We start from the raw sequence: 21712 nt of genomic DNA, 5'->3' as shown, positions 1-21712 counted from the left end.
TTGGTGCTTGGGGGGGGGGGGTCAACAGTGGGAGGGCTTCTAATGTCCTGGCCCCACTGGCGGACCTCCTGATGGCACCTGGTATTTCTGACCACTGTGTGATACAGAGTGTTGGACTGGATGGGCCTTTGGCCTGATCCAACATTGGCATCTTTTATGTTCTTATGTTCTAACTACACTCAATAATGCCAGTTATAATAAACCACATCCCACAATACTATCCCATACAGTTGATTTCCTGCCACACTTGATCTGAACAGAACAGCCTCTCATCTTTTCTGAAAACAGTCTAAAGTAGGAACCTTCCTCACATCCTCAGGGAAAGTATATCATACATCCAGGGCTATCATCAAGGAAGTGGCATCCCAAGCAGTGTCTGATTGGAGGGGAGGGCATTACCAAGAAAAGACTGGGAGTTCCTGAACTGTTGCACAGGCACATAATGGACTTCTGCAAAAAATGATTTCGTACAACTAATTGCTCTCTTTGAATCATTAGATTTGTACTATACCTGCTGAAAAAAGGTAGTTAAAAACACCTTTATTCTTTTTTGGGGGGTACTTAGAGGACTAAATAACTGTTGGGGAAATGAGGGGTACAGGAACCTTTTCGTACACTCCCATTTCCACTGTGTTAATTTTGGCGAGGGAGAGAAGCTGTCTTCCCAATTTCGTCGAGAGAGAGAGACAGTTGTTCTAAACCAAAATTCAGTTTATTCTGTTACACACTCTTAAGTCAGAAAACTCTTTTGTAGCATTTCAGTATTCAATATAGAATATTTCAACACAACCCGAATACATAAACAGTGCACTTGAAGTTCTATAAAGGATATCTTTGGTTGCTCTGTCAAGACCTATAACGGAAGAGTGGTTGGCCAGAACAACCAGAAACAAGACTAAATTCAGACATTAAGTACTCTTTTCCACCCATAGAAGCTACCATAACTGTCAGTCAAATCTGTGATGAGCATTTGATGTATACAACAAAGCTCAGCCCCTTTCTATCTCTGGGGTCAGGAAAGCTGGGTTAAGCTAGGTTGACTCAGAGAATCAAGGCTGACAAAGAGAGTCCCAGGAAGCTAGCTTCAGATACTTTATCTATTTAGGATTTGATAATGTATAAACATTCCAAGAGGCAAACGTCATGTAAGGCAAAAGGCATGTACAGAGTTATCTGAACCTGAAGGCCATAGCACCTTCTTGAGATTGTCAGGAGGGCAGACCCCTTCCCATGGCCTTTAATTAACTTTGGAAGACTGAATTGTCTAAGAAGGCATTTGAAGGTGGCCATATGGCCATATTTTACTACATGTTGGCTTTCTGGATTTCCTGTTTGCATTGGTTATGTTGCTGTTTGATTTGATGTTTTAATGTTTTTGTGAGCTACTAAGTTAGGTTAGAAGTCTGTTAAACAAATATACAGAAGGAGCTGGAGGGAATGCTTCTAACAAAGCCCTGCAATGTGTAGCATTACAGAGGCAGTCTACAAGTTACAGATTTTTGGCATGGAAGAGAATTGCTCCTTTCCTTTAAAGAGAAGAAAATAAATACTGAAGTATTCACAGGTTGAAGCCTGCACCAGTAAGCAAAGAAACCTGTTGCCTAAAAGTTCTGTGGTTAATTTCTGCTTATACATACATAAAACAAACAGTTTGGCGCAAAATGTAAACTGGCTAGAATTTTGTTAGCTTCTGTTTTCAAACCTTAGTTAACAGGATTAGAAGAGTTCTTGTTTTGGAAATTGTACATTCTTAAAAATCAATCACTAAATGTATGTTTTCTATTTGGCAGGATGTTTGATGTTGGAGGCCAACGATCAGAACGGAAGAAATGGATTCATTGTTTTGAGGGAGTTACAGCCATAATTTTTTGTGTGGCACTTAGTGATTATGACTTGGTCCTTGCTGAAGATGAGGAAATGGCAAGTAAACCAGTTTTGAAAGCAAAACGTCTCTGCCATTGCTAACTATAATTATAAAACCACAAACTTTATCTGCAGTCCATTATTTTTTGGGAAGTTGTCCTCCTAGTTCATAATAGTGTAGACCTAAGCCGAGTTGCACTGTTTTAAGCCCATTGACTTCAATGGGTTTAGTAGGGGCTAATTTTCCTTAAAAGGTAAAGGTTTCCCTTGCTCGAAAGCTAGTTGAATCCAACTCTAGGGGGTGATGCTCATCTCCGTTTCCAAGCTGAAGAGCCAGCGCTGTCCAAAGACGTTTCTGTGGTCATGTGGCCAGTATCACTAAATGCCAAGGCACACGGAACGCTGTTAGCTTCCCACTGAAGCTGTACCTATTTATCTACTTGCAATTTCTTGCTTTCAAACTGCTAAATTTGCAGGAGCTGGGGCCGGAGATGGGAGCTCACTCCGTCACATGGCACTAGGGTCTCAAACTCCCGAACAACAGACCTGGTTTGCAACTTCAGCAGCTTCTGAGCCACCGCAGCCTTAGGATAGTACTATTAGGCTGCGGTCACACACACACTAAATAATCCACTTTCAGTGCACTTTTGAATTGGATTTTGCCAGTTCACACAGTAAAAATTCAGTTGGAAAGTGCATTGAAAGTGGATTATTTAGTGTGTCTGATCGCACACACTAAAAGGACATAACCAGTAGAAGGAATTCCTTACTTTTCCTCTCCTTTACATACTGATCTACAATATTTCATAAGTTCCATTACTCTTTCACTTGCAACCAAAACTCATCCATTCAAAGTTAAGCAGTTTGAAATTTTCAGTTTGAGAGTTATGTACATGATTAACAGTGCAATCCTGTGCAGAGTTCGTCCTCTCGAAAAATGAAATCAGTGGTCTTCAACTGGGATAATTCTGCATAGGATTAATGTCTTCTGCTGAATCAGTGTCTAAAATATAAAATCTCCCAAATAAAAATTGATTTTTTTTATCCATCTGACCATTTGGTTTCTGCCTGAAAGTGTTTAGCCATGGGGAGAAAATTCTGTGCCTTGACTTTCATAAAATAGTTTGGATTTCCTGTTTGTTGGTATGCAAAAGCAGAAGCAAGGACTATGTGATATATGGTAATTTCTTTCCATTGCAGAATAGGATGCATGAGAGCATGAAATTGTTTGACAGCATCTGCAACAATAAGTGGTTTACAGACACATCTATTATCCTCTTCTTAAATAAGAAAGATCTCTTTGAAGAAAAAATCAAAAGGAGTCCTCTTACAATTTGTTACCCAGAATATGCAGGTACTTAATTTTTTAAGCAGAAAAAATCTTGAGTGTACTCATCTATCACTTGTGATACTCTAATATTTGGTTTAGTGAGGTATTATCTACAGTCTGTATAATATGTTAATGAACATAGTTTGATTTGTGTTTATTTTACCAACTGGTGATGTGAGTTTTGATGTTTATTCATGAGAGGTCAGAAGTCACAGGCAGGTTTGCAACTGTACCAATGTTTCCAGAGAGGAACTGTGCTAAAGAACTTTGGTGGAGTAGAGGATTACCCTTGAAGATCAGCAAGAGGTGTTCCTTGAAAGACAGCTTGTCCAGTGTAGTCTTCCCTTTCACTGGAGTGCTGGTGTATTATAGGGAACAATTCTTCCACCAGGAACTGCTTTCAACAACAACTGAACTGTGGTAAGGCCTTCTATGCCATCACCAATAGCCTGCGATATACTGGATACTGACTCTGGCCATACTCTCTTGTCCCCATTCCGCCATGGCTTACTGGAATCACTATGTAATGTTATACCACCACCAGCACTTTACTTGTTATGTACATGAGTTCATTATGTCTATTATCCGTGTTTTAATGTATTTTAACTTTTTAATGTAAGCCGCCCTGAGCCTGCCTGGCAGGGAGGGTGGGATATAAATTTAATTAAATAAATAAAATAAATTGAGGAAGCCCAAGATGCTTGACCAGTAGTGATGTAAAGGCCCAGAAAGCAAAAAAAAAAAAAAAAAAACCCTGGAAAATTCAGAAAAAAGATTTTTCCCCAAGGTATTTTATTCATTTTTTTTCCAACAGAAAAGCTGGACGTTTTAGGGAGTAGTGGAGAAAAAAAAAGCTTCCTATGAAATATTTTGTCTTTTAGAATGAGTGAAATGCCTTTAAAGACAAGATGGGTATGCTGTATATGTCTATAGCTCTTAAATGCAAGATGCATTTCTGTACCTAGAAAGATGCATTTCTGTACCTAGATGCATTTCTGTACCTAGAAAGAGGGCAGCAGGCCTTTTATGGCTTCTGTGCCTGTTATGACTTGAGTCTTCTCTTGTGGGTGGCCTTTTCACTAGGGATGCCCAGGTGGGGGTGGGGATCCCCCAATTTCACGGGCTACTGCCTACTGCCAGATGGTGGGGAAAAGCCCCACCCCCCGAGAGCAACAACCGGCAGCTTAAAAGGGCATTCAAGAGTGATACCTTCAGCACTTTTCCAATCATCCCCCTTTCTGCTGGCCACTTGGAGTTCAGATGGGTGGGGCACCAGTCCCCAGTGTGATGATGTCACCTCTGTGAGACATCATCGCATTGGGGGTGTCCCCTCCTCCAGGAACACCCCCCAAAGTCCCCCACTGGTGATGGCAACCCTATTTTTCACCCCTCCTTCAAACCACAATTGATACACTTCGAACCACTATTGATACACATACCCTCAGGTTGGGTATAAAATAATTTATTGCGCTTCTTTGCTGCAGAGACATAAAGATCAGAAGGAGGTAGGGCAGAAACTGCATCGACACCTCAGAGGATAGCCTCATTGAGCACTGAACTCTCTCTAACCAGTAGCTACAGAATTAAGAACTGCAGCAAGCTGTGTGTGTGTGTGTGTGTGTGTGTGTGTGTGTGTGTGTATATATATATATATACACACATATATATATATATATATATTTAAGTACCCATAGGTACACTTTTATTAATTTTTTTAATCTACAACAAACAAATCTACACACTACAAACAGATACTCTACTACACATAACATATATACCAAGAGTACAGTTACATTATATGCTTATATGCAATTACTTAATAAAGACTCTATATCAAATACTTTCCATTCTTCTATCTTCTGTGTTCTCAAGTCCATTGCGCTATTCTTGCCTAGTCTTCTATTACATTTGCATTATACCAATCATAAAACGTTTTCCATGTTTTTTGAAATGTCCACTCTTTACTTAATCTCATTTCTAGAGTCAGTTTATCATTTTCTGCTGTTTCAAAAAGTTTATTCACAAACTCCTGTTTCGTTGGTATCACCATGGTTTTCCAATATTTGGCATATAAGATTCTTGCAGCTGTCATCAGATATTATTATTGACCATTTGTTTGACCCTTTTTTCTAACCAAATAATATATTGTATGTTATTTAACACAAATCTTGTGTTTTTCTGTTTAAGTTTTTCCCCCCAACATTTCAGATAGCAAAAATTAAGGCATATGGGCTAAGGTAGCATAGGGTGTATCAGCCTGTGGTTTTTTCTTAAGCATTGGATATATTTGCAGTTTTATTTATAGAAAACTATGGCCACGGTCACACGGGCCGGAAAATGTGGCGGGGAAGCGTGGCTGTTTGCCCCGGGGCAAAATAACGCGCGATTGCGTGATCAGACGTCCCGTGGAGGTCCCGTGGTTAGGGGGGAGGTGCCGATCACAGGACAATCCTGCAGTGCGGCAAAGAAGTGGGGCTGCGGGGCAATATGTGCAGATAGGCACGTTCCCTTTCGCTGCCTGCCTCAGAACACGCAGTCGATTGCGGGGGGCCGTCTGTCACTCACAAAATCCCAGGATGCAACTGTGTCTGAGAGGAGGGCTTCTGCAATGAGGATGAGACAGCAGCTGGAACCGCAGCATGAACGTGTTCCGCGACACATTCAGCAATCCTCTTCGCTCCGCCCACCTAGCCATCCACGTCCATTTCCACCCACAGGCCTCCTATCAGTATGCGAAGAGCACCCAGCTCTGAACGCAACATGGACGCAGGCAATGCAGCCTGACTATTGGTCGAGGTTTTTTGTAGGTAGAAGAATGATATAAAAAGACATTGTACTGTGTAATTTGTTGTAGATCTTTAATATTTCTATTGAGCATATGGCTAGTAAACTTGATGCCACCATAGATAAGAGTAAAAATAAATCCAGCTATGATTTGGTATAAATGACATCCACTAAAGTCTTCAGTTCTGAATTATTGTTGATATTCTGTATGCAACTGTACAACTTTGCTTTACAGTCGACAAAAGAAAGCTCACAAGGATTTAAGTCATTTTGAACTCTTTGTGCATTCTTCATGCTGATTGTACCCCATTAGGATCTGCTATTAAGATGATTTGTTATTATGTCTTACCATCAGTTTATAACTTGACACACTAGCACTTTTATGATCAGTTTTTAGAAATTCATTGTTGTAACGGTATTAAATGTTATATAAGCTGCCCTGAGCCTGCCTTGGTGGGGAGGGTGGGGTATAAATCGAATAAATAAATAGATAAATAAATAAATATTGCCTCTTTTTTGGCCTATTTCAAAACACAGAGAATCTAAGTACATTAGAAAAAAGTTATATAAGGAGTTATTCATCACAGTTTTCTCCCTGTCAGTACATTTATATTTCATAATGTTAAAAGACAGTTTTTAAACCAAGTTCCTAAACCCATGTGATTCTGGCTGCCTCACACACACCTGTCATAGGAGAGTTGAAAGCATACCCCTCAACTATTGCAGTATTCCTTAATGAGTATCTGATGTTCCTGGAGCTAAACAAACCTTCAAATCCTGAGAGGTGGAAGAGAATGTAATCTTTCCTCAGTTTCAGCTTTGATGTATTCACTTTGATGCTTAATTATTTTAGAACTGAAGTCTTGTATATTTATCTTTTCTCAGGATCAAATACATATGAAGAGGCAGCAGCATATATCCAATGTCAATTTGAGGACTTGAACAAGAGAAAGGATACAAAGGAAATTTATACTCATTTCACATGTGCCACAGATACAAAAAATGTGCAGTTTGTCTTTGACGCTGTCACTGATGTCATCATAAAGAATAACCTGAAAGACTGTGGATTATTCTAAAAATTTACATGAAATTGTTTTCTTTTTTCACCCTTTTTCCTTTTTTTTCATTAACCAAATGAGAAAGCAAACCTTTTTTAAAAGGCCATGAATACACTTGTGTTTTTTGTATTTATGCGTTCTAATCCTGGTCTTGAGTTAGTTTGAAGAATCGGTTCATGAATTTACTGGCTTACCATACAATATTTAATAGTTTATTTATGTTTGTTTGTATAGGTTTACATAATATTTGACAACAATCAAACCATTTGATTGTCTGTTTACTTGTGACAGTATCTGTTTATTGAACAGAATATTTTAATAACTTGATGCATCCTTTAGGGTTTCCATGTTTTAAGAACTGCTTGTAATTGGGACTCAAATCCTTTGCCTTTTTCTTTGCCAATATGCATGTTGCCTTATTCATGCCCTTAAATTTTATTTATAAAATAAAAGATCCTTTACACCGGCTCAGGATTAAATGGGAAATGACCCAACCATTTCCCCATAATTAGTTTTGTTCAAACTTATTTTAAAGAAAAATCTTTATGTATCATGCTTATGCAACATCTTGTAGCTGTTTTGTTAGCTTATAAGCATCTTTGACGAGAGACTTGCCAAAAGGAAAGGGCTTAGCATTGAAACCAAGGAGGATGTTTCAAACTTCTTGCAGTGGCACATCTGCAGGATTTCTTGGCTTTTTCTCAGGATATTGGCCACCACCTTCTAGTACTTGTTCCACAAAATGTTAATGCCACCTTTTAAAATATAGGGAGTTCATTACTCAGTAGGCACAATGCCAGTTATAATTTAAATAAACTCACAAATTTGGGCTTGCCACACTATTCATAAGTGTTAACATCATGTTAACACAGTTGGCAAGGATCCAGAAAGGCCCATGAGCATGTACAGCGCACATGGGGATAGGTGGTTGTCTTCTCCCCCCCCCCTCTTTCTGGCAGCTCCTCATGTGTGCCTGCTGCTTGAAGGGGGAAGCTGAAAAGTCCTGGTGCGTTCATAGGACACCATACCACACACACACAAACACACACCATTTTAGATTCTACTGAGGTTTTCTTGGTAGCAGTTGCTGCTTTGTCTCTCCTGAAAAGGCAAACCACCTTCTGAAAGTGGCTTTTCTCTTAAGGAAGGAAAGCAGCTGCTGGATAAATAAAACCTGCTTGAATATCCTGTGGCCGATTGATGTGTAAAATACTACTTTGAATTATAGCCATATTGTTTATTGCCTTATAGGTAATGCCAGTAAAGAGTTTTTAATGCATATAAACATGAAATGATGAGGGGGGTTGTAAATAAGTTTTAGTGTGGTGTCCTTCTGTCAGCTAAAAGGTGAACATCCCCGATTTTGAGGAATTGCTTTGTGTTGATATGTTGGAAGGCTTCCTACATGACGTCTTTTATCAGTATTTCCGAGCCACACCATATGTTACTTTTTCCACGTGTTTCCCACAGCTGCAGGGAAACACTTCTGAACAAAAAAAGAGCACAATCAGGCTCAGTGAAGCATATTGGGGTGAGGAGGGGCTCCTGCTTCCCCCATCAGCAGTTTTTTATGTGAGATATTTTGAGGATTTTGCTGTTCCACATGGAATATCTGCACGTGGAGCAGAAAAATGGGTGAAATAAGTCTCCCCAGTGAAGTTTTTGTGTGAGAAGCTGCTGGGGGAGGGCAGTTCCAAGCCTCTTTGCCCTCTTTTTTTTTTTTTAAAAAAAGAAGCTATTGCCCACAATGGCTGTGCGGCACACATGAAAAAAGTAACATATAGTTTGGCGCACACTCCTTTTTCCACAACAAGGGGAAATACCTCTGAAACAACCTTAAATTTTACAGTGTTTAGTCCTTGTATAACAAAGTGATCTAATTTTTTTAAAATCTTTGTCTGAATTTTCAAATTGCCATTAAATAATTTTCTTGTCTGTCTGTGGGATGAGTATTTTAAATAATAATTATTATTAGTTCAGTTTCCATCCTGCCCTTCCTCCAAGGATCACGGGGCAATGTTCATGCATACATTTACTGCAACAAGTCATATTAACAGTGGAATTTCGGCAAGTCTAAACAGACTCTGTAATAAGTATTAGCAACATAAAATGGTTTGTGAATTTGGGAAGATTCAAGCATTGTGCAGCATAGTGTCATTAAAGTATTTGGTGGTGTTGTATCTTAAGGTTAGATTTTGTAAGTTACTGGGGGGGGGGTTAAAACCAAGAAAATTAAACTACAGAAAGCTTTCAATTTAAGTTATTTGTGCCTTGCCTAAAAAAAATATTTTTTTCATTAAACTCAACTGGTGGAAAACCTCCTGTAACCGTAAATGAAGCTGGGAAGAAAAATAAATTTTGAAGTCAATTCAGTTGTTTGTGTGAAAATGCAAATACCTCTTGGTGGTAAACAATGGCTGTATTGAGTTCTAGAACTGTCATTTATAAATATCAATTTTAACTTTCCTCAAATCAAATGTAAGTTTCACCAAGATATCAATATTTTCTAATATTGCAAAGAAAAGTTATTAAAAATTATCTTTTTCCAGCCCGCAAACATATTGAAAATATTGTCATTTTCCCTAGATACACCCCAAATAGTAATAGAGAAATAAATGCTGCATGCAAAAGCAGTCAGTGGTAACAGAATGTCAAATGCAGCCAGGTACTTTGGCATGAGAGCTTGTAGCATGAATGTTATCTGTAGTTTCTTTTCCTAGCTTGCTTTCCTATGGATCTGTAATTTCAGAATGTATATGGATTCGATATTTGCAGCTTTATGACTTCAGATGTAATGATGTTACTGGTGATCTAGCCCCGCACTCCAGAAGATATGTCAGTAGGCAAGCAATAAGAGAGGCTGACAATGAGAATCCTTTGTGGGGTATGGATTAACGGCAGTTGGATGCAAAAGCAGATTAGTGAATTCATTTAGAGCTGAGCAGAAAGATGTTGTCACAAAATCTTTTGTCCCCTTTGAGTGATTTTTTTAGGGTTGTGAGAAAATAAGAGTGAAAACATTCACTTATACAGTCAGGCCTAGAGACTAAGGGTGTGCATTTGGCTTTGCCAAATGGAATAAATACCCAAAAAATACCTCATTGGTATTTTTCGGGTACGTATTCAGGCAAATCAGATTATCTAATCTGATTTTTCTAACGATAAGGTGCTACCAAATAAAAGCCGATCTTATTCCCCTAGCTAAGGCAGCATCTATGTTGAATATCAGATCCCGAGTTTGGAACCCATCCAGAGGGAAGCCCTGGGGGTCAACAGCTATTGGGTAATGGCAGAAAAGCCTGTGATAGCTGGCAACCCAAGAGGTATCTTTCTAGAGCTGGATAACACACTCCTTAGAAAGGAGATTAGAAAGAGGATTCTTAAACTTTCTTCAGTAATTAATTAAGGCAGTGTGGGCACAAGCCCTAATGGAAGGCAAGCCAGATTCAGCTTGCATCAGAGCAGCTGGAGTAACCTGAGGCAGGATCAAAATTCTCTTTAGGAAGGAGTTTTGTATTATGTTCAGGCTGGATATCATATTGTCATCCCAACCCCATACACGTGTTGGGTAAGGACTTTACTCTGGAACAATTTCAAATCAGGGTCTATCAGGAAGCCACCCTTTGAGTAATAGAAATTAAGAATAGGCCCAGTTGATCTTACCACTGAGGACTTCGTTATCGCCAGATGAGTCTTCATGGAGAGATTTTCAGAAAATATTACCCCAAAGTATGTAAAACTGGAGCACTGATTTATTGGGATGTTGTCTGTGTACCCCCGGAACACCGGTTTCCAAAAACCATCACCTCAGTCCTAAGAGTGATAGATGCATAGATCTACAAAAGCCCCTCATGCATTTTAGAGTGAGATGTTATAAGATCAGGTAATGGTCAATTGTACTTTGCCCTTTTCTAAAGCCCACTTGCTCTGGGCAGACAATTTGGTTGGAGGCTTCCCAGTCCTCCGACTTACCAAAGAGATATTTGCTGTACACTCTGGAGACTATATCTAGCAGGCTAATTAGGTGGTAATTGTTGAGAACCCGTTTATACCCATTTTTATATATTGGGACCATGATGCTGTGTTTCCATCCTAAGGGGAGGACCATTGTTGCGTCGATCTGGGGGGGAATAGCTTGGCCAAAATTGGGGCCCACCAGTCAGGGAAGTATTTGAATAGTTCTGTGGGGATCATGTCCTCCCCTGGGCCCTTCTCAGTAGAAAAGGAGATCAAACCTTTAACCTCAGAAGTTGATACAGGAGACCACTGGGGCAAGACAGATCAATGGAGGGAAAGGTACACAGAAGCTCTATTAGGAAGAATGGAAGGGATCCCAAGTATCTGACTGCGCTGTGCATGCCAGTCCTTACCTGGGATCTGAGCCTCCAACAGGGTGGAAGTTTTGCCCAAGCCCATAGAGAACAGCTCCCAAAACCAGGATTCCTTCCTCTCTAGGACAGCCTGGCCCAGCTCTTGCCATTGTAATTTAGCAAAGAGCATGCTTCATTTGCTTTAGGAGCTTCTTATAAGCTGACCTAAGAGATATAAGGACAGTAGAGAGGACTCCATTTTCATGATTGTGCACCTGTTGTGTGCAATGAATAAGCTCTTTCCTAGTTGCTCTACACTCCTGGTCAAACTAGCCTGCAGAAGGATGGGGTTTGGATTTTAGAGGTCTGTCACTAGAGAGGAAGGATCTAAACTGGTGGAACTATTTCCTCAAAGCCTTTCTCCAACACTGATGTTGTGCAATGCCATATCCACTAATAAGTCTCTGTAACGTTGCCAAATTACTATGCAATACAAAAAGTGGAGTCTACTGGCAGCTGAGGGCTTAGGGGTCTTTTGGCACTACTGCTTGGTGGGAACATCAACAGAGGAGTTATGCCTGTGGTGCTGCAACCATGTTAAGAGCACAGATGGCAGGGCGCTATTTTTGTTAGTTTACAGCATTACACTAATGAGATAATCTAGTTTTGAAAGTGTTAAATTCAACTGGTCAAAAATGATCCCCGCTGTTCTAGCCATCAGGCAAGAGAGCTCTGCTGTTACAATGACCACCTCCTTCCCTGCTCTTCCTGCTCCTAAGGAGGCTGACCCACTCCCTGACCCATATGCTATGGTGTTAACTGAAGGTGCCTTAGTTTGGGGAGTCAGGACAGAAAACTGATTAGAGGTGGGCACATTAATTCAGGGGAATTAGGACATGCAAAGAAGTCCTCAATTTTGCTCTGTTTGGAGGCTGGGGTGTGTTAAGTCTAGCCATACTCTGGAACGTTTTAAAGCCCTCGTCCTTCTTCCTCTTCACTAAACATGCACAGACAAACGGGGGACTAGCAGACAAACCAGGTACCCAAGAACTAAGCATGGGCAGCTGCAGTTGAGGAAGCCCTGCCTTGTGACAGCTGCTTTTGTAAGTGCCACACACCCCCTTAAGAAAAAGACAGTTTAGTAGCCAAGTGCAGCAAATAGCCCAGAAAGGTTTTCTGAGAGCTCAGGAGCAAGCAGACAAACCAGGTGCCAAAGAGGTAGGCACATGTACCTGCAATTGAGAAACCCCTGTGTTGTGAGGCTGCTTTTTATAAGTGCCATCCCCCACCATAGAAAAAGACAGTTTAGCAGCCAAGTGCAGCAGATAGACCAGAAAAGTGCAGCAGGCAGACCATAGAGTTTTCCTTCGGATGACCGTGGCCCCGCCCCCAGCGTGCCCGGTGTGGACACATCACTTCCAGGTGATGTGCACGTCGGGGTGGGCTCCCCCCAGGGCCCGATCCGCCATTGGCGGGGAGCGGGCCTCTGGGGCGGGGGTTTCCCCGCCTCCAGGGGGGACGTGGCAAGCCTAGCATATGCTCTCAGCTTGAGGGATTTTATTATATCTACCCCCAACAACTGCTGATGGCGATACTGCTGCCTTGCAAGAGAAAAGGCTCTTTGATTAGCATTTTCCAGGCTATATAAGGGGCCAGTTGAAGAAGGTAGCATCTTTGAGGGGCAACATTGTAATTTGGTGCTTTGGAAATGTTGGATTGGTGTTCTATGGCCCCTGCCACATGGCAGGGAAAACACCCGGCAAAGTGCGGCTAAAGAGAGCCGCATCAAAAAAGATATGCGCGGGCGGGATCCCACGGATCCCATGCACCGCGCGCCGTTGCTCCCCGGCACGATCACATGCCAGGGAGGAAGAGTCGGAGGCAAGGGGGAGGCTGCCGAACTGCACATGCTCAAGCATGCGCAGTTCGGCCGGAGGCCGGGATGTGCCGCCGCAAGGACGCGCGGCCGATCCCATGGCCGGTTTGAGGCACTCTACTTCGCAAGAACCACCCAGGTAGGTGGTTCTTTTTAGTGCGGGTTTTCGCTCGGAAGAGACAGATCGGGGACGGGCAGGCAACGATTCCCGGATGTTGCCGTGGGATCGCACCCGTTTGATCCGCCCCCGTTCTGTCTCGCTCCTGGACCAAAACCCCTCGTATGAACGGGGCCTATGTCTTCCACTCTCTGCCTGAGGAGCTGGCTAGCTGTATCATGACCCAGATGAAGAACTGAATCAGGGGAAAACCCAAGCTGAGCTAACTTGGTTTGAACTGCTTTGAGCCAGCTTGATTGAAAATTGTCCTGCAGAATTAGCAATGCAAGGTTGCTAGAGTTTTTATTTATCTTAACCCAAAGGTATAGTGAAGAGAGAATTATTTTGGCAGTTATTTTCACCATCCCTGTTTCTAATCGAATTGTGGAGCTTGAGACAGCGTTAAGGACCCATAATATTGCCCTTAGAAATTTAGACTGAATCCTTTCTAAAGGCAAAAATTGAGACTCAGAAGGACCTAAAAAGGTCCCATACAGTAATTGTGGTATAATCTTAAGTGTAAAAAGTTTAAGGGCAGCTGGAACAAAGTCCCCCCCCCCCAGACCTAAAAAACTTTACTTAAAGCTGTCTTTTCTCCTTTGTCCGCTGCATAATTATTATGAGCAATCCTAGTGCCAGAGGCTTGTACCACCATCCCCCGATATCTAAAGGAAGAGACTTGTGACAAACATTGTCCATTCATTAACTAGCATCTCACTTTAGGGGACTTATTAAAGGACATTACCTTGGTTTTCTCATACTTAATTACAAGCTGCAGTTCATTACAATATATAGCGAAGCTACAGAGAGCTCTTTTTAGCCCCACTGGGGTTCTTGAGAGAAAAATGACATCATCCACATAGAGCAGCACTGAAATATGTTTATGAGCAAATTTAGGAGGATGATGTCTGCTTACATTAAACAACTTTACCACATCATTTATATAGAAAATGAAGAGTAGAGGGGCAAAGAGACATCCCTGTCTAACCTCCTTCCAAGTGGTAATGGGTTCTGTGAGCTGTCCTTGCTTATTATATTTAACTCTTTGGGAGGTAAGCGGATATAAGGCTCGAATTAAAAAGAGGAGTCTTTTATCAGTTGAAGATGACTCCAATTTGTCCCACAGCTTGACCCTAGAAATAGAGTCAAAAGCGGCCATAAGATCCACAAAGGCCGCATATAAGGAGGAGTTCCCTTTGTTACTATGCTTTTTGATAAGATGCCGAAGGACTAGACAATGGTCTAATGTGGATCTACCCTCCATAAAGGCAGCTTGTTCTGGTGACATGATATCAGTCCAGAGGGTTCCAAGCAATGACCTTAGTAGTACCTTTGGAGGGCAGGTTTAAGTGCAGAATGAGGGCTTCAGCAAAGTGGGTGCTCAGTCCAGTAAAGCTCAGTACATAAACAGTGCTGCCCCAACAGCCTCAACTCCCAGCTTTCGAGAGTCAAAATTCCCCTGCTACTGGATTCAAACCTACTGTTACACCCATTAAGTTACTCTGGGTTAGCTGGAACATGTAAATGGGGACAGAATGACTAATCAAAAGAGGAGGGGATGATGCTGGAGCAGCAGATCAGACTAGAAAGCATGTTTGCTATGTAAGTGTTTTTCTCAGCACACATTTTGTGCACAAACATACAAACATTGTTTGTAGAAAAGCATCCATCTTTTATGAGCTATGGACTAAGCCCCAAACCACACTGACCCCGATAGCCCATCTGATCTCAGAAACTAAGCGGGGTCAGCCCTGGTCAGTATTTGGATGGGAGGCCACCAAGGAATAACAGGTTTGCTACTCAGAGGGAGGCAATTACAAGCCACCTTTGAACATTTTTTGCCTTGAAACCCCTTACAGGGTCACCATAAGTTGAAAGTGATCTGATGACCCAAAAAAAAGAAAGAAAGAAGAAGAAGCACCAGATCACAGATATGCTAATCACAGTTTTAAAATGACAAATACCACATTTCCCCCCACCAGGTTTCAACTAGTGTACTTATGGGGAAGGGAGTTTCTTTTTCTTTCACTTTTTTAGATATAGCCTTTGATTCCTCTTCTCTTTTTAGAAGGCAAGAGCTGCTTGCGGCAGGCTTCATGTGACCACACCCCTGGGACAAGTGAGACCTCTCGCTTTCTAATTCCTTGTTTCTACTAGCAAATCTCCCTGAGGGAGGCGTAGGTGGATCACTCTGGTTGAATACACTGAACATTTCCTTCAGCTGGACTTCAAAGAGGTTTCTTTCCAACAGAAGCAACTGTTCATGCAGTAATTTTCAAGCCTCTCTTCCAGTTCCACAGTACCATGTGACCTTAGGGCATGGCTACAAATTACAGTTTCCTTACTAAATAGTAATTAGCATTCCATATAAGTGAATGCATCTAAATTTTGCACTCTGTCACTACAATTATGCAAGGTTTGCTTTAGGCTGAACAATGGCTCCTGTACACCAATATTTTGATACTCTATTAAATCAACAGTATGGTATGAATGGGTTCTTAACTATGTCATAAATACAGACATTGTTATTAGGTTTGGAATAAAACATATTTAAATAATTTGTTCAAAAGAAGTAACGGGAATGTGGGGCAAGGAACCCACCTCTTCTGGGCAAGGTATTCCTCCATGATGGCTGATTTTATTTATTTAATTTTTTACCTCATCTTTCTCCCAATAAGGATTTAAGGTGGCACAGAAAAAGGCTAAAATTAATAAGTAAAAATAACATAAAAACACAAGCATCGGGATGCAATCAGCTAGCCAGCAAAATCAGTTTATGAACATTTTCCAGTGTCTTCAAGGGGCCCTTGAGAAATATTCTACGTTGCAGAATTCATTAAAAGCCAGAAAGGTGGGAGCTTCTCTGACAAAATCAGGCTATTCCACAGTGATGGGGAAGCCACTTAAAGAAACCAAGATGGGGTGACGGCAGACTGAACCATGGGGAAGAGGGTGTTGGAGTGAGTGACTCAGCATGCCTAGACACTGGGGGGTGCTACATCACTCTAAGTGTGTATAGGTGCTATCTCCTTCAATGGGATGCCTCTCTTTGTCTTAACTTGTGAGCTGCCCTCTGACCCCTTCTTCACATGGCCTTTCATGGAGACACATGGACTCTCTTATAGATACAATGCCCTCATACACCCACACAGAAGATGCCAGACAAGCTGGCCATTTGTGATAGGGAAAGTACTCTTTAAATGAGGCTTCCTTCTTGTCTTTTGACTGCAACCTGAATGTGAACTGGAGCTCTTAAATCTACTGGATCTACTTCAGTTTACCTTTTTTGTGATATACTTCTTGGGATATTTATTTACTGCACTCAGTATCACGCTTCTATGACTGGGCAAATTCTGCTAAATTAACCAAATATCCCAATAGGTTATGGTGCCCAGAGTGAATTTTAAAGTTTAAAAGGAATTGTTCTTATTTGTCTGTTTTTATCTTGCTTGAGCAATTACAAGGCTTCACCATCTGCCGGCAAGAATAGAAGATGCTGGGAATTTGCTTAACAGCTGGTCCCAAGCTCTGGGTGCAGAAATAACCCCCCCCCTTTTGCATTGCTAACGTGGAACAACGATGTGCAATCCTAGAGATGCTTAGAGGAGATAATTTCAATGCATGGCTTTTTAGAACTGAGCATCAGCTCAAGAAGAAAAAAGCTGATTTTTCATTAACTGCTCTACAGCCTTTGGGTTCTGAAAATGAGATTACAAGATGGGAAAATATAGACAGTAAGGTGCAAAATTGGATTATTAGTACATTGGCTAATTCCCAGAAGAAACTGCAAGACACTGCAAAAGAAATGATTGAAGCCTTAAGAAAGGTCCATGGAGATCAAGACCAGGCTAGCAAGATTCTTTGTTTAGAGAACGTTTCTCAATTAAGCTACAAGAAAGTGGAAATGCAGAGACCCATATAGAAATGTTACTAAATCTAATTGATAAGCTTGCAACTACTGGTGAAGTGCTAGATGAGGATTTACAAATCAGACTGTTTCTAAGTTGCCTACCTAAATCTTTTCCTGCATTCATTTCAAAATTAAACGGGAAAGACTCTAAGTTGGAGGATGTTTAGGGGCTAATAAGAGGTGAGTACCATAAACAAAAGGGCTATTGTGAGCAGCACAAAAGCAAGAATGACTCCAGTTACATCATCATCATCACCATCATTATTATTCTTATTACATTTATATCCCACCCTATCCCACGAGTGGGTTCAGGGAGGCTTACAACACAAGATCATGGTCTAAGAGGCCAGGTCAAGGGGGGCAGGAACAAAACCAATTAACCACAGAAAGCCCAACCCCAAAGACAAAAGAAAGGTCCCTCACTGCATTAATTTCAACAAGCCAGTTCATTTCCAGAGGGAGTGTTTGCTCAATAAAAATTCAAATACCAGCAACAGTAAGCAAACTCTCACTCAAACACAGAGACAGAAGGATTTCTACCAAGGAAAGCAACTTAACTATTGCTTATCTCATGAGGCACAAACAAATGATAATCACAAGCCTTGGCTAATTGATAGTTGTGCTTCCATCCATATGACATCAGATATTAATTTGTTTGATGAACTGGACACAAATGGTTCAGGAGAAGGGTGCTTAGCCAATGGAAATCAAGTAGACATACAAGGGAAAGGAAAAGTTACACTAAATTGCCAAATAAGTGATAATGGAACTGAAATTACTGCAGATGATGTTTTTATACATTCCTGATTTAAAGGCAAATTTGCTTAGCATGCCCATGTCACAGAAAAAGGATTTGCCATACACTTTGAGAGTACTGACTCACGTCAAGGTGAGCTATATTCCACAGGTGCTCTCAGAAATGGAGTCTTTGAGCCAGACTGCCAGGAACCAAACACCTGTACAGCCAAGACAGCTGCTGACCTGAAATCCCTGGAACTCTGGCACAGGAGATTTGCTCATCATTACTCAGAAGCCATGTTTAAACTACAAAGGACTTGGTAACAGGTATCAATATAAGCAAGTGTGCCAATGATAATCAATTGTATGCAATTTGTATAAAGGGAAAGGCAACTCAGCCTTTTATTCCCAAACAAAGTCAGAGATGCTCTAAGCAACCACTTGAGCTAAATCACACTGACTTATGTGAACCTATAAAACCAGCATCAACCAGAAATAATGCTTATCTGTTATCTTTCATGATGATTTTTCAAGATATAACGTGTGTTATTGCTGAAGAAAAAATTGCAAATAGGGATGGGCACAAACTGCAAAGGGAATATGAGGAGCATATAGCAAAAAATGTAAAGACCAACAATAAAACTTTCTTCAAATACATTAGAAGCAAGAAACCAGCCAGGGAGGCAGTGGGGCCCTTGGATGACCAAGGGGTAAAAGGAGTACTGAAGGATGATAGGGAAATGGCTGAGAAGCTAAATGCATTTTTTGCCTCTGTCTTCACTGTGGAAGATGAGAAGTTCTTGCCCACTCCAGAACTGCTGATTTCAGGAGGGGTGTTGAAAGACCTGAGTCAGATTGAGGTGACGAGAGAGGAGGTCCTAAAACTGATAGACAACTTAAAAACTGATAAATCACCAGGCCCGAATGGCATACATCCGAGAGTTCTGAAAGAACTCAAATGTGAACTTCTGGATCTCCTTACAAAAATATGTAATCTTTCCTTAAAATCTGCCTCCATTCCTGAGGACTGGAAGGTAGCTAATGTCACTCCCATATTTAAAAAGGGTTCCAGAGGAGATCCGGGAAATTACAGGCCAGTCAGTCTGACGTCGATACCGGGTAAATTGGTGGAAACCATTATTAAGGAAAGAATTAGTAGGCACATAGATGAACAAAACCTATTGAGGCAGACTCAACATGGGTTCTGTAAGGGAAGATCTTGTCTCACAAACCTGTTAATGTTCTTTGAGGGGGTGAACAAACATGTGGACAAGGGGGATCCAATAGATATTATTTACCTTGACTTCCAGAAAGCTTTTGATAAAGTTCCTCATCAAAGGCTCCTAAGTAAGCTCAAAAATCATGGGATAGAAGGACAAGTTCTTTTATGGATCAAAAACTGGCTAGTTCATAGAAAACAGAGAGTGAGTGTAGGTGGGCAATTTTCTCAGTGGAGGGTGGTAAGCAGTGGGGTACCGCAGGGATCAGTACTTGGTCCACTGCTTTTTAACTTGTTCATTAATGATTTGGAGATGGGAGTAAGCAGTGAAGTGGCTAAATTTGCGGATGATACAAAGTTGTTCAGGGTGGTGAAAACCAGTGAGGATTGTGAGGCACTCCAAGGGGATCTGTCAAGGATGGGCGAGTGGGCGTCAACATGGCAAATGGGGTTCAATGTGGCCAAGTGCAAGGTGATGCACATTGGAGCCAAAAATCCTAAATATAAATACACATTGATGGGGTCTGAACTGGCAGAGACTGATCAAGAGAGAGATCTTGGAGTTGTAGTAGATAACTCACTGAAGATGTCGAGACAGTGTGTGACTGCAATAAAGAAGGCCAATGCTATGCTGGGGATTATTAGGAAGGGTATTGAAAACAGATCAGCCAATATCATAATGCCGCTATATAAATCAATGGTGCGACCTCATTTGGAATACTGTGTGCAGTTCTGGTCACCACACCTTAAAAAGGATATTATATATTATAGTGCAGAAAAGGGCAACTCGAATGTTAAAAGGGTTAGAACACTTTCCCTATGAGGAAAGGTTAAAGTGCTTAGGGCTCTTTAGCTTGGAGAAACGACGACTGAGGGGTGACATGATCGAGGTTTATAAGATTATGCATGGGATAGAGCAGGTAGAGAAAGAGGTACTTTTCTCCTTTTCCGACAATATAAAAACTCGTGGGCACTCAATGAAATCGCTGAGCGGTCGGGTTAGAATGGATAAAAGGAAGTACTTCTTCACCCAAAGAGTGATTAACACTTGGAATTCACTGCCACAGGAAGTGGTGGCGGCTACAAGCATGGACGGCTTCAAAAGGGAATTAGATAAGCATATGGAGCAGAGGTCCATCAGTGGCTATTAGCCACAAAGTATAGATAGGGGCTCTGGGGCAAGTGATGCTCTGTCTTCTTGGTGCTTGGGGGGGCAATATTGGGAGGGCTTTTAATGTCTTGGCCCCGCTGGTGGACCTCCTGATGGCACCTGGTATTTTTGGCCACTGTGTGACAGAGTGTTGGACTGGATGGGCCTTTGGCCTTATCCAACATTGGCGTCTCTTATGTTCTTATGTTCTTAAGTTCAGGAGCCCCAGAAAAGCCTGTAGCTCCGACTTGGACTGTGGTGGCGGTGTGTGTGTGATGGCTTTCACCTTGTCCACGGTGGGGTGGATGCCGGAGGCGTCAACTGTGAAGCCCAGGAACTCGACGCGTGGGATCCCCAGTAGGCACTTCTCTTGCTTGACCTTGAGCCCGGCCATGTCGAAATGATGCAGCACAGCCCGCAGACCGTCAGCGAAAGAAGAGTTGTCCGGGGCGGCGATCAGCACGTCGTCTAAAAATGGCTGAAGCACCGGGACCAGATGGTATTCCGGCGGAATTCTTTAAAGTGTTTGAAGAGCAACTGATACATCCATTGAAGAATGTGATTCAGAGTGTAGAGGAGCTAGGGAAAGTACCAGCAACATGGAGCCAGGCAGCTATAACACTAATACCAAAAACGGAAGCAGAAAGGAACCAGATAAAAAACTACAGACCCATATCACTTTTGAATATAGATTACAAAATATTCGCGACTATCTTGGCTACTAGATTGAAAAGAGTCCTGGTACAAACAATTCACCAAGACCAAACAGGGTTTCTACCTAAAAGATCAATGAAAAGTAATATAAGAACGGTCATTAATGTGTTAGAGTATTATGAATTTCAGCCAGGGAGACAATTGGCGCTAATGTGCCTAGATGCAGAAAAAGCCTTCGACAATCTATCATGGTCTTTCCTTATACAAAAACTAGAGATAGCGGATTGTGGCGATAAATTCAGAACGATGATCAAAGCAATATACGAAAAACAACACGCCCAGATAATAATAAATGGGGACCTAACACGAAGTATTGAAATTCAAAAAGGCTCAAGACAAGGCTGCCCTCTATCACCCCTATTGTTTATTTTCGCGTTGGAGACACTTAATGACTTAATAAGACACAATGAAAACATACAAGGTCTGAAAATTAAAGGCCAGGAATACAAACTGTTGGCCTTTGCTGATGATTTACTATTCATACTAGAAAACCCAAAGGTCTCTAGTCAAGAATTATTGAAAGTACTTCAAGAATATGGGAAAGTGACAGGCCTGAAAATAAATTACAACAAAACCAAAATGTTAACAAAAAATTGCGACAGA

At 41.4% G+C, this 21712-nt stretch overlaps 1 protein-coding gene across 2 annotated transcripts in view; it reads left to right on the top strand.

Moving 5' to 3' along the window:
* The window catches only part of GNAI1 (guanine nucleotide binding protein (G protein), alpha inhibiting activity polypeptide 1), a 37684-nt gene extending 30626 nt beyond the window's left edge, over positions 1-7058 (top strand). For both annotated transcript variants that reach the window (XM_015424132.1, XM_015424131.1), the window contains 3 exons: positions 1791-1920; positions 3064-3217; positions 6863-7058. In XM_015424132.1, the coding sequence (XP_015279618.1) occupies positions 1791-1920; positions 3064-3217; positions 6863-7053 (475 nt within the window). In that variant the 3' untranslated portion in view covers positions 7054-7058. The remainder of the gene's footprint in view (positions 1-1790; positions 1921-3063; positions 3218-6862) is intronic.
* Positions 7059-21712: the final 14654 nt, after the last annotated feature.

The sequence above is a fragment of the Gekko japonicus genome, unplaced genomic scaffold, assembly GCF_001447785.1.
Source record: "Gekko japonicus isolate JY-2015 unplaced genomic scaffold, Gekko_japonicus_V1.1 scaffold1260, whole genome shotgun sequence".
NCBI lineage: Eukaryota > Metazoa > Chordata > Lepidosauria > Squamata > Gekkonidae > Gekko > Gekko japonicus.
This window is presented reverse-complemented; position numbering and strand designations above follow the sequence as displayed.